Genomic DNA, 12,500 nt, shown 5'->3' on the forward strand with positions numbered 1-12,500 from the left:
AGGCAGGTCAACCGTATCTGAATCTTTAGTCCCTGCCCCGTGAAATCATGACTAAACAGTCCGTCTGCACTCAGAGAAAACGCGCCGTCGGACGTGTGCAACTGGAGGTCAGGTCTGAAACGAATCGTGAAACGACGCGGATGGGGATTTGACGCCTTCCTGCGACACTTCTTTGGCACTTTGAAGTTCTGACACAGGACAGTTACCTTCATTGCAATAGAGGACACTGCCTTTCCTTTAACGGAGAGCAGGACCAAAATGGACAATGGGACGCCCCCATGCTTCATGTCAGATGATCAGAACCTTTTCCCCAGGGTGTCGTTGGATAATGGGTGTTATTTCTGGTCAGCATCCTTGGCTTCCTCTGGCTGTTAAAATGGCTGCTTATTTTCTGTCGAACAACCATGGTTGTGCTGGCATGCCTTTGGTGTTCTCGTGCCCTCGAGGTCATGCAAGGTCATGCAAGGTCATTGTCGTGATCACACAGAAAATGTTGTGTTTTTTCTTCACCTAATGCCTCCCGATGTGCCGATTTTCTTCAAGTTGTTGTGTTATTAGGACAATGCAGCAGTGCTTTGTGGACGAATCGGGGACAGATCACGTCACTCTCTCTCTCACACGCTCAGTGGAGGAGCCACATCGGCTTCCCAACTGTGCAGTCTCTGGCTCCAAACTGTACAATACGGCGGCGCCCGTTAACTTGACTTATAATGCTTCAATAACTTGACTTATAATGCTTTAATAACTTGACTTATAATGCTTCAATAACTTGACTTATAATGCTTTAATAACTTGACTTATAATGCTTCAATAACTTGACTTATAATGCTTCAATAACTTGACTTATAATGCTTTAATAACTTGACTTATAATGCTTCAATAACTTGACTTATAATGCTTTAATAACTTGACTTATAATGCTTCAATAACTTGACTTATAATGCTTCAATAACTTGACTTATAATGCTTCAATAACTTGACTTATAATGCTTCAATAACTTGACTTATAATGCTTCAATAACTTGACTTATAATGCTTTAATAACTTGACTTATAATGCTTCAATATCTTGACTTATAATGCTTCAATAACTTGACTTATAATGCTTCAATAACTTGACTTATAATGCTTTAATAACTTGACTTATAATGCTTCAATAACTTGACTTATAAAGCTTCAATAACTTGACTTATAATGCTTCAATAACTTGACTTATAATGCTTTAATAACTTGACTTATAATGCTTCAATAACTTGACTTATAATGCTTCAATAACTTGACTTATAATGCTTCAATAACTTGACTTATAATGCTTCAATAACTTGACTTATATTGCTTCAATAACTTGACTCAGGCTTCATAATGCATTAGTCTGTGGATAGTTAGTGGGTGACAGGAACTTGGTCCATATTTCTCGACAGTCTACGATTCAAATTCACAGTTTTGTGAACTCTGTACTGGACTCATTCAGATGCACCCTGGGACTAGTGGCAAAGGTATCAGTGACCGCGAGACCACTCTGTGGCTTCTTTACTGTTCCCCATGATCCCGTATCCTCCGCATGGAAAGAGCTTAACACCCGACTGCTGTCACTGCGTTTGGCTTTTGTGCTGAGGGTACGTGGGTTTGGCTGAAGACGGTGTTGGGGGAAACATGGCGGAGGATAGTGCAATATTTTCATGTCTGAAATTGGTCTCTCTCTCTCAATTCACTTCAGTGGTGCTTTATTGGCATGACAAAAACATTTCACATTTTAGTATTGCCAATATTATTGCCAACTCTCTCTCTCTCTCTCTCTCTCTGACTTAATTTTATTTGATCATTTCATGATGTGTGTGTGTTATTTGTTTGAGCTGAAATGGCTCATTATGGCTGGTCTAACACCATGCTATTATCCTCATGTTGTTCCAAGGGCGTAATTAAGGGGAGAATACCAGTGTGGGAAGGCTAGCGTTTGTGGGCGTTTGACTGACAGCGGGACATTTTTCTGTGAGTTTGTTGGGTTTGATAGAGGGAGATGGAATGAGGAATGACGCACAGGACAGATTTGGGAAATGTGTGTGTGTGTGTGTGTGTGTGTGTGTGTGTGTGAGGTCAACAGCTGAGATGAGAGATTCCTTTTATTCATCCTTTTGTTTTTGAATATTAATTTTAGAGAAGTTCAACAGAGCATCGTCAAACAAATTGCTGAGCATCATAAAACTTTTTTTTTTTTAGTTCAAGACTGTGCAACAAAATTAAGTATCTCAGCAAGTGTTTCAGTCTTACTGTATATTTAGACTTCACATTTTATTCCTATTCCTTTTTTTTTTTTTTTGCTGAATTAGACAAAATTAGTGGCAGTGAGGTGAAGTAGTTTGACTCATTTCACGATTTGCCAACATGGTAATAAAATTGTCAAAAAGTATGTTTATTTGAAGTCCCACTGCTCAGCTGAAACTTGTTACTTAAGACAGAAAGTTTTGCAGCGTGTCCGTAAATGCGTTTAGGACGTGCAGTTTAACACGCGTTTTAACCCCCCCCTCCTGGGGCAATAAGAGGGGTAATAACAGCGGGGTTTAGGCTTTTATTGCCCTCCCCTGGCTGTGCTCCCGGGCTGTGGCCCGGCTCACGGGGCCCCTCCTGGCCCTCTTCCTGTGGCTCAAAGGCTTAGCTAATCTCCAGCGCGTCTCATCGCTTACTACACCAATCAAAACAGGCTTATCCTGTGTAATCTGCCCCGGCTTTCTGTCACACGAGGATCTACCCTGCCCCAAAATCACCCCCCCCGTCCGTACGGCTGGGAGAGGGGGAGGAGGGGGGGTGTTTGAGGTTCTGACAGACAGACGGGGGTTTGGCAGCTCCTACGGTCCTCTGGGGAGCCCGCGCGCTTGTTATCGTTCCCGCGGTGCATTGTGGGTCTGCGGGCACAAACCGTGCCGTGGGTCAGAATGCAAATGATTGGCCGTGTCTGGCTGACGGACAGCTGCGCCCAGGGTAGAAGATATTTAGACTTAAAATCTAGACTTATGTTTAGACTTAAAATCTAGACTTATGTTTAGACTTAAAATCTAGACTTATGTTTAGACTTAAAATCTAGACTTATGTTTAGACTTAAAATCTAGACTTATGTTTAGACTTAAAATCTAGACTTATGTTTTGACTTAAAATCTAGACTTATGTTTAGACTTAAAATCTAGACTTATGTTTAGACTTAAAATCTAGACTTATGTTTAGACTTAAACTCTAGACTTAAGTTTAGACTTAAAATCTAGACTTATATTTTGACATAAAATGGGATTTCTATCTTTTCTCTTGCCAAATAAGAGGAAACGATTGCCAATGAGGTGAGACAGTTTAACTCATTTCGAGATTTGCCAGTGGGGTAAGACTATTTCACTTGTCAAGCAAACGGTAACTTAAAACAAGCGAATATTGTTTTTACTTATAGCGGCCTACAGTATACAGCTTAGTGGCTAAGGTGCTTGAGTGGGACCTGGAAGGTTGCTGGTTCAAGCCTTGATGTGTCTACGATAAGATCAGTACAGCTGTTGGGCCCTTGAGCAAGGCCCTTAAACCCCACATTGCTCCAGGGGGGATTGCTCCCCTGCTTAGTCTAATCAACTGTAAGTCGCTTTGGATAAAAGCATCAGCTAAATAACTGTAATATCACGTACTGGAGGAGGAGAACATAAGATTGAGTCTCATTGCAAGTCTAAAAAACCTGAGACAGACGTTTTAGCAGGGTTTTTGCAGCTGTTGTAGCAGGGACTGTTCAGCGCTGCAACTTTGATCCAGTTTCTGCGACGGACGTTGGTTGCTCGTCGCGGGAAAGTCCTACAAATTCAGACAAAATCAATGAGATAAAAGGCGTTCTGATATGGAATATGGCAAGTGGGTTTGAGGAATCAGCGGTAGAGCGCTTTCTGGTCAGGAGCGGTTGCGCGTAAGCAGGCTGAGTGCATATTGCGGGTGTGCTGCTGATTTCATTCAGACTCAGAGGAGTGATCTTCACACCAGCCCAGCCCAGCCCGGCCGTGGCCCGTGCCAGGAGCAGATATAACACCTTCGTTTCATCAAGGCTTTGTTTTTTCACGCTTTGTACAAGAAACGTCCTGTTTGTCCTGTGCTGTACACTGACTGTTTCAACACGACTCATGTCTGTCTCTGTCTGCCCTCTCTCTCTCTCTCTCCCTCTCTCCCTCTCTCGCTCTCTCTCTCTCTCTCTCTCTCTCTCTTTCCATCTCTCCCTTTCTGTCTGTCTCTCTGTCTCTCTGCCTGTGTGGGGTGTTTGTTGTTTTATTTAAGTTCTCACTGCAAAAAATCTTGGTCTTAACAAGTTTTTGTCTTGTCATAACACTTAAGATCTTATTTTTTTCTCTCCCTCTCTCTCTCTCCCTCTCTCCCCCTCCCTCTCCCCCTCTCTCCCCCCTCTCTCTCTCCCTCCAGATATAGACGAGTGTCAGGAGAATAAGGGAGGCTGTGATCACTCCTGCAGGAACACGGTGGGCAGCTTCGAGTGCAGCTGCCAGAAGGGCCACAAGCTGCTGACGGACGAGCGCAGCTGCCAGGGTGAGTGACAGCTGTCCGTCACGTCCGAGAGACTCGCCCTGAGACCCCCCCCCCCCCCCCCTTCAGTGGCTGAGGCGTCCGTTTGTGGTTTAGCACGAATAAGCTGAGCGTCGCCACCAGGTCTTTAGACTCGCCGTATATTCAGTGCAGTGGTCTCTCTCGAAGCCAGATTTGGTTGAAATGCTTGGGTTTCCTGACCGGAGCTTCTCAGGAGAAAGAGAGAAGGAGAGCGATGATTATAGTTTGAATTGAGGACCCTTCTTGCTGTGAGGTGACTGTGTTCTGGAACCTTCTGGAGCGGCTGGGGTCATGTGCCCTAGCCGTGTGTCACAGGCACACAGCTGTGCACTCATTCTGCGTACATCAGCACTTTTCACTCTCTGACACCCGCCCGTGTGACATGCGAAGCCATCGAGGCAAAAAGCAATGACTGTACAATATGTGCCATCGGACTTAAAAACGGGGGCGACCTGTCGCATAGTGGTTAAGGTACATGACTGGGACCCACAAGGTCAGTGGTTCGATCCCCGGTGTAGCCACAATAAGATCCGCCCAGCCGTTGGGCCCTTGAGCAAGGCCCTTAACCCTGCATTGCTCAAGGGGAGGATTGTCTCCTGCTTAGCCTAAACAACTGTAAGTCACTTTGGATAAGAGCGTCAGCCAAATTACTTGTAAAAATTAAATTAAATTAAAAAACAAAACACATGTTCACTAGTAGCGTTGACTAGTTCTCTTCACTAGTTCCAGTCAACAGTAACTGGGTTTAGTGCCTGCCAGGGTGCATTAGGAAGTGTTAACACAAGGCCGTCCAAATATGAATGTAGAGGGTTTTGGGGGGGGGGGTAGGCGATTAATCTCCATCAGTGGCACGCGTCCAGCGGGGCTGCCTGCCTGCCTGCCTGCCAAGTGCAGCGCTAATTACCCCATTACAGCGGCGTGTTGTGGGATTAGTGCTCCCGCTGTTTGCCCTGCGCCGTTGCCCTGCGGAGGGGATCGGCTGGCGGGAGCGTGTCGAGCAGCGGAATACGAACAGGCCCGTATGCTCCGTGTGAAAAACGACCTTAAGTCTTATTATGAGGCTAAAAGGCCTGTTAAGACTGTCACGCTTTGCAGTGCCTAAGATGGCAGTGCCTTCGTGTGTATTTTTACGAGTTATGGATGTGATGCTTTTACCTGTGGAAGAACCTGTGCACTTATAAGTGGCTTTGGATTAAAAGCGTCTGCCAAACGACTAAAATGTAAAATGTAAATGTAAAGATGGGTTTTACTCCGAGGCATATGAGTGAACTAACTTTCCCTGCGTTATTTTTAAATGGTAAATGGTTGGCATTCATATTGTGCCTTTATCCAAAGCACTGTACAATTGTTGCTTCTCATCCACCCATTCATACACACACTCACACACCGACGCCATGCAAGGCGCCGACCAGCTCGTCAGGAGCATTTGGGGGTTAGGTGTCCTGCTCTTACCGACTGCTCTTACCGCCTGAGCCAATGAGACGACCGCTCTTACCGCCTGAGCCAATGAGACGACCGCTCTTACAGCCTGAGCCAATGAGACGACTGCTCTTACCGCCTGAGCCAATGAGATGACCGCTCTTACCGCCTGAGCCAATGAGACGACCGCTCTTACGGCCTGAGCCAATGAGACGACTGCTCTTACCGCCTGAGCCAATGAGACGACTGCTCTTACCACCTGAGCCAATGAGATGACTGCTCTTACCGCCTGAGCCAATGAGACGACTGCTCTTACCGCCTGAGCCAATGAGACGACTGCTCTTACCGCCTGAGCCAATGAGACGACTGCTCTTACCGTCTGAGCCAATGAGACGACTGCTCTTACCGCCTGAGCCAATGAGACGACTGCTCTTCCCGCCTGAGCCAATGAGACGACTGCTCTTACCTCCTGAGCCAATGAGACGACTGCTCTTACCTCCTGAGCCAATGAGACGACTGCTCTGACCGCCTGAGCCAATGAGACGACTGCTCTTACCGCCTGAGCCAATGAGACGACTGCTCTTCCCGCCTGAGCCAATGAGACGACTGCTCTTACCTCCTGAGTCAATGAGACGACTGCTCTTACCTCCTGAGCCAATGAGACGACTGCTCTGACCGCCTGAGCCAATGAGACGACTGCTCTGACCGCCTGAGCCAATGAGACGACTGCTCTGACCGCCTGAGCCAATGAGACGACTGCTCTTACCTCCTGAGCCAATGAGACGACTGCTCTTACCTCCTGAGCCAATGAGACGACTGCTCTGACCGCCTGAGCCAATGAGACGACTGCTCTTACCGCCTGAGCCAATGAGACGACTGCTCTTCCCGCCTGAGCCAATGAGACGACTGCTCTTACCTCCTGAGTCAATGAGACGACTGCTCTTACCTCCTGAGCCAATGAGACGACTGCTCTGACCGCCTGAGCCAATGAGACGACTGCTCTGACCGCCTGAGCCAATGAGACGACTGCTCTTACCGCCTGAGCCAATGAGACGACTGCTCTTCCCGCCTGAGCCAATGAGACGACTGCTCTTACCTCCTGAGCCAATGAGACGACTGCTCTTACCTCCTGAGCCAATGAGACGACTGCTCTTACCGCCTGAGCCAATGAGACGACTGCTCTTACCTCCTGAGCCAATGAGACGGCTGCTCTTACCTCCTGAGCCAATGAGACGACTGCTCTTACCGCCTGAGCCAATGAGACGACTGCTCTTACCTCCTGAGCCAATGAGACGGCTGCTCTTACCGCCTGAGCCAATGAGACGACTGCTCTTACCGCCTGAGCCGATGAGACGACTGCTCTTACCGCCTGAGCCGATGAGACGACTGCTCTTACCGCCTGAGCCAATGAGACGACTGCTCTTACCGCCTGAGCCGATGAGACGGCTGCTCTTACCTCCTGAGCCGATGAGACGGCTGCTCTTACCGCCTGAGCCGATGAGACGACCGCTCTTACCGCCTGAGCCAATGAGACGACCGCTCTTACCGCCTGAGCCAATGAGACGGCTGCTCTTACCGCCTGAGCCGATGAGACGGCTGCTCTTACCGCCTGAGCCAATGAGACGACTGCTCTTACCGCCTGAGCCAATGAGACGACCGCTCTTACCGCCTGAGCCAATGAGATGACCGCTCTTACCGCCTGAGCCAATGAGACGACTGCTCTTACCGCCTGAGCCAATGAGACGGCTGCTCTTACCGCCTGAGCCAATGAGACGACTGCTCTTACCGCCTGAGCCAATGAGACGACTGCTCTTACCGCCTGAGCCAATGAGATGACTGCTCTTACCGCCTGAGCCAATGAGACGACTGCTCTTACCGCCTGAGCCGATGAGACGGCCGCTCTTACTGCCTGAGCCGATGAGACGACCGCTCTTACCGCCTGAGCCAATGAGACGACCGCTCTTACCGCCTGAGCCAATGAGACGGCTGCTCTTACCGCCTGAGCCGATGAGACGACTGCTCTTACCGCCTGAGCCGATGAGACGGCTGCTCTTACGGCCTGAGCCAATGAGACGACTGCTCTTACCGCCTGAGCCAATGAGACGACCGCTCTTACCGCCTGAGCCAATGAGATGACTGCTCTTACCGCCTGAGCCAATGAGACGGCTGCTCTTACCGCCTGAGCCAATGAGACGACTGCTCTTACCGCCTGAGCCAATGAGACGACTGCTCTTACCGTCTGAGCCAATGAGACGACTGCTGCCAGCCGCAGTCGAGACAGAACGACGGCGGTTCCCGGAGAGAGGAGACCGAGCGGGAGGTTTTTAAACACACGGAGAGGACAGCTCTGAGAACCAAAGGAAGTGCGTTCACCGGTCATAAATAAGTAGAGCGCAGCGCACTCTGGCTGAGCTGATGCAGCGCTGAGATAAGCTGGCCTCCTCTCCTCCTCTCCTCCTCTCCTCCTCTCTGTTATTCCCGGCCGACCACAGTGCGGTTTCACGTATCGTTTCACTGCGAATGTTCCGGCGCTTTCCGTCCGGAGAGAGAGGGAGAGGGAGAGAGACAGGGAGAGAGGGAGAGGGAGAGGGAGAGAGAGATGTCCTCGGGACATGTGCACTTGCGCGTGAAACAAAATGATATCTGGTCTCACGGTTTGCTCCGTCTCTCGGGGGGGGCGAGGGGCGAGGGAAAAGGTTGTTCTCGTCGAGCGCGGTCTTAATCGATCGCCCGGGCGAGGGCCATTCCACGCCGAGCCACGCCCCCGACAAATGAAATGAAACTGTAACGGTAAAACCTCTCAGTGCACATTTCGGAGCAATAAACCTTTTTTTATTTTAGGAGCGGGGCCATCTGCTCTTAAGCGCTTGTCAGCGATTTTGTTAAATAATGGTTCAGGCTCTTTCGGGCGGCCGTTTTGTGGGAGTCAGAGCGCGAATGCGAAGGCCGCGGCCTGTAGTTGATTTTGCAGCCGGGTTCTGTAAGTACGGTCGTCTGTGTGTCCACCATGGTGACCCGTGCGCGGTCATGTGGGGGTGCGGTCTCCGCAATAATCGAGCCGTTCAGCTGGACTGCCGGGGGACGCTGAGAAACGGGTCACGTGGTACGTTAACGAGTCCTCTGATTGGATTGAGTGTTGTAGTAATAATAATAATAATAATAATAATACATTTTATTTAAAGCGCCTTTCACGTCACCCAAGGACACTGTACAGTTGTGGCAGTCATAAAGCAGTCATAAAACAACATAGAGGGACAGACACTGTACACTTATTAAAAGACACTATACAAAAATGTAGACAATAAAATAAAGTATATAAAACAACAAACAACAATAGGATGGGACATGGCGAGAGTGAGATGGAGGGGTCAGTTAGGAGTAGGGAGGAAAAGCAAGAGTGAAAAGGTGGTCAAGACACTGGCCTCAGAACTGGAGTTGGATCGCACTGTGGCTGCCCACTGCAGGATGGGTGTCTAGGATAGGTCAAATGCAGAGGACAAATGACCCCACAGGGTCATAAAGGTGTATTTTACGTCTTAAAGGAGACGAGAAGAGTTCGGAGGTCAGGCTCTCAAAAGAACACTGCAAAAGCTAAAAGAATTAGATTTTATCTTGACATAGTCTTATTTCTTACTTTTTTTGTTATAAAAGAAAATTCACTTGTCAAGCGAACAGTAACTTAAAACAAGCTCATATTTTCTTTACTTGAGAGGAGTCTGACTGAGACTCTTGTTGAGACGGACTTTATTTTGCAGTGATGTTTCAGAGGCAGGGCGTCTTGCTGTCAGCCGTGAGCAATGAGAGGAAGCAGCAGTCTGTTAGCTGTTTATTAGAAATGAACATGTCGAAAGATAAGTCAACAGAACAATGTTGCCTCATTAGCACACCCACACACACCAGCGCGCGCACACACACACACACGTCTGACTGAATGATTCAGTGTTGAACCTCGAGAGATGGGAAAGCATAAGTATCAGTTTGCCGTCCATTTTTTCCCCCTCATTTCGCATGAACAGATTCTCTAAACATTGATTCAAGTGGGCAGCTTTCTCTCAATGAAGTGTTTATTCTGAATTGGAAAGGAAAGGTTCAATTAATGGGGGGGGTTGTGTGTGTGTGTGTGTGCGTGCGTGCGTGCGTGCGTGCGTGCGTGCGTGCGTGCGTGCGTGCGTGCGTGCGTGCAAGATAGAGAGAGAGAAACCGAGAGAGACTAATTATAGTCTGCAGAATACTCGTACCACTGTGTACACTGTATAACCGTCTGAAAATAGGCTAATTCCAGTTCCTGCTAGCGTTCATACTGACGCTACCAGCTGTGGGAGGCAGTCCAGTGTGCTAACAGCCGTGCGACGTGTGGCTCTATCCTGATTAATCTATTTCTATATGTTATTTTGCTATATCTATATTTTCGATATTTACCAGGGCTTTTAATGCCAGGGAAGCACTTTGTAATTGAATTTGACACGGGGTGATAGAGAGAGATGGAGAGAGAGAGTGAGTGATGCAGATTAAGAGAGAGAAGTACAGAGAGAGAAAGTGATAGAGAGAAAAACAGATGGAGAGATAGGGAGAGAGGGAGTGGTACAGAGAGAGAGAAATGGAGAGCTCTTGTTTTCATCCCTGGTTACTGTGAATTTGTTTCCAGTCTTTGGTTGTGTCCTTTGGCAATACGAGATGGAGTGTTTTGTCCTGCCAATAAAGCAAATTGAGTTGAACTGAGAGCGGGAGCAATGCAGATAGAGAGAGGGAGAGATACAGATAAGGAGAGAGGGAGATGGAGAGAGAGTGATGGATACAGACAGAGAGACAGATAAAGAGGAAGAAGGGAGGGGGGGAGAGCAATGGATATAGACGGGAGAGATGGAGAGAGCGATAGATACAGACAGAGGGAGAGACGGATAGAGGGAGAGGAGGAGAGAGATGGAGAGAGTGATGATACAGAGGGAGAGAGACAGGAAGGGGGGAAACGATGGATACAGACGGGGAAGGAGAGATTCAGATAAAGAGAGGGAGAGGGGGAGGGAGATGGAGAGAGCGATAGATAAAGAGAGGGAGAGACCGATAAGGAGAGAGGGGGGGAGGAGAGAGATAAAGAGAGAGAGAGAGGGGGGGGAGCGGGTTATTTTGGAGGACGATCAGACCTGATTTACAGCAGTAATGTGCTCCAGACTGAGAGAGAGGGAGAGAGAGAGAGAGAGAGAGATAGGGGGACAGGGACAGAGGGAGAGAGAGTGAGGGAGAGGGGGAGGGAGGGAGGGGGAGAGAGAAAGAAAGAAAGGGAGAGGGAGGGAGGAAGGAAGAGAGAGGGAGAGAGAGTGAGTGAGAGAGAAAGAGAGATGAAGAGGGAGAGTCAGTCATGGGGGAGAGAGAGAGAGGGAGAGAGAGGGAGAGAGAGGGAGAGAGAGAGGGAGAGAGATGCCCTCCCTCATTCCCAGCGACAGCTCCGGCCTGTTGACATTCACTTCCCATTTCCTCTGATTACCGTCTCTGTAATGGGAAACGATCGCCGTGTCCCAGTCCTGGGCTCGGCTCGCTGGCCTGCCCGTCTCGCTGGGCTCGGCTCGCTGGCCTGCCAATATCTGTGTACATCGCTTTTGGAGTTTCTATTACAAATTTTTTCAAAATGGCAGGGGCTCCTCCGTGAGGTTTGTTTTGTGACGGGGCGCCACAGTTCGGTTGAAGTCAATGAGCATAGTTACTTTTTTTTAGTGAAATGTTTTTTTGTCGGAAGGGGTCAAACAGTCGGGTGAAAATCTCTGTGCGTTTACTGCAAGGTTAAAGTTCTCCACTGTTTTTGATGGTCAGACCCTGGACAGAGTATTTCGGTGTGCTCCAGGGTGTTTCTCCTTGTGAAGTAAAACTGATTCTGCTGAAATCTGGCTTTCTTGTGAAATACCATGACTGACAGGGCCCGGGTCTGACAGTACTGCTCCAACAGACCCGGGTTCTCTCTTTCTCTCTCTCTCTCTCTTTCTCTTTCTCTTTCTCTCTCTCTCTCTCTCTCTCTCTCTCTCTCTCTCTCTTTCTCTCTTGCCTCCCCCCTCCTTCTGTGTCTTTTCCCCTCCGTATCATTCTTTCTCCCTCCCTCTCGCCGTCTCTCTTTGTTTGTCTCCATTTCTGTCTCCTTATCTCCCTCTCTCCCTCCCTCCCCTCTCTCTGTCCCTCTCTCTGTAATTCTGGAGAGTTTTCCTCCCGTTCGGTCATGGCCAGGGTGCCTCAGTATCTGACCATCAGTGCGTCTCCAGAGCCCCCCCCCCCCCCCGCCCCCCTGTCCCATGGTGCACCGGGGGGCTGGCGGCGGCTCGTTAAAAAGCACTCGGTTTCCAGAGCGACAGAAAGCCTCAGATATAGCAGCGGGCCTGCATCAGACGCCGGGCTCTGGGGACGGACCAGCCAGCGCGGGGGTCTGAGAGATTTAGGAGGGGCCGGACCCCTCGTTCCCCCAGGCTCACACGCGCTCAGTGCGGGGTTACGGGGGGGGGGGGGGGGTCAGAGCCAGAAGAACTGATATAC

At 49.0% G+C, this 12,500-nt stretch overlaps 1 protein-coding gene across 2 annotated transcripts in view; it reads left to right on the forward strand.

Annotated features, from left to right (window-relative positions):
• scube1 (signal peptide, CUB domain, EGF-like 1) overlaps positions 1-12,500 on the forward strand; it is a 98,527-nt gene that overhangs the window by 64,477 nt on the left and 21,550 nt on the right. For both annotated transcript variants that reach the window (XM_061229456.1, XM_061229457.1), the window contains one exon: positions 4,428-4,550. In XM_061229456.1, the coding sequence (XP_061085440.1) occupies positions 4,428-4,550 (123 nt within the window). The remainder of the gene's footprint in view (positions 1-4,427; positions 4,551-12,500) is intronic.

This window comes from Conger conger, chromosome 19, assembly GCF_963514075.1.
Source record: "Conger conger chromosome 19, fConCon1.1, whole genome shotgun sequence".
In the NCBI taxonomy this organism is placed as follows: domain Eukaryota; kingdom Metazoa; phylum Chordata; class Actinopteri; order Anguilliformes; family Congridae; genus Conger; species Conger conger.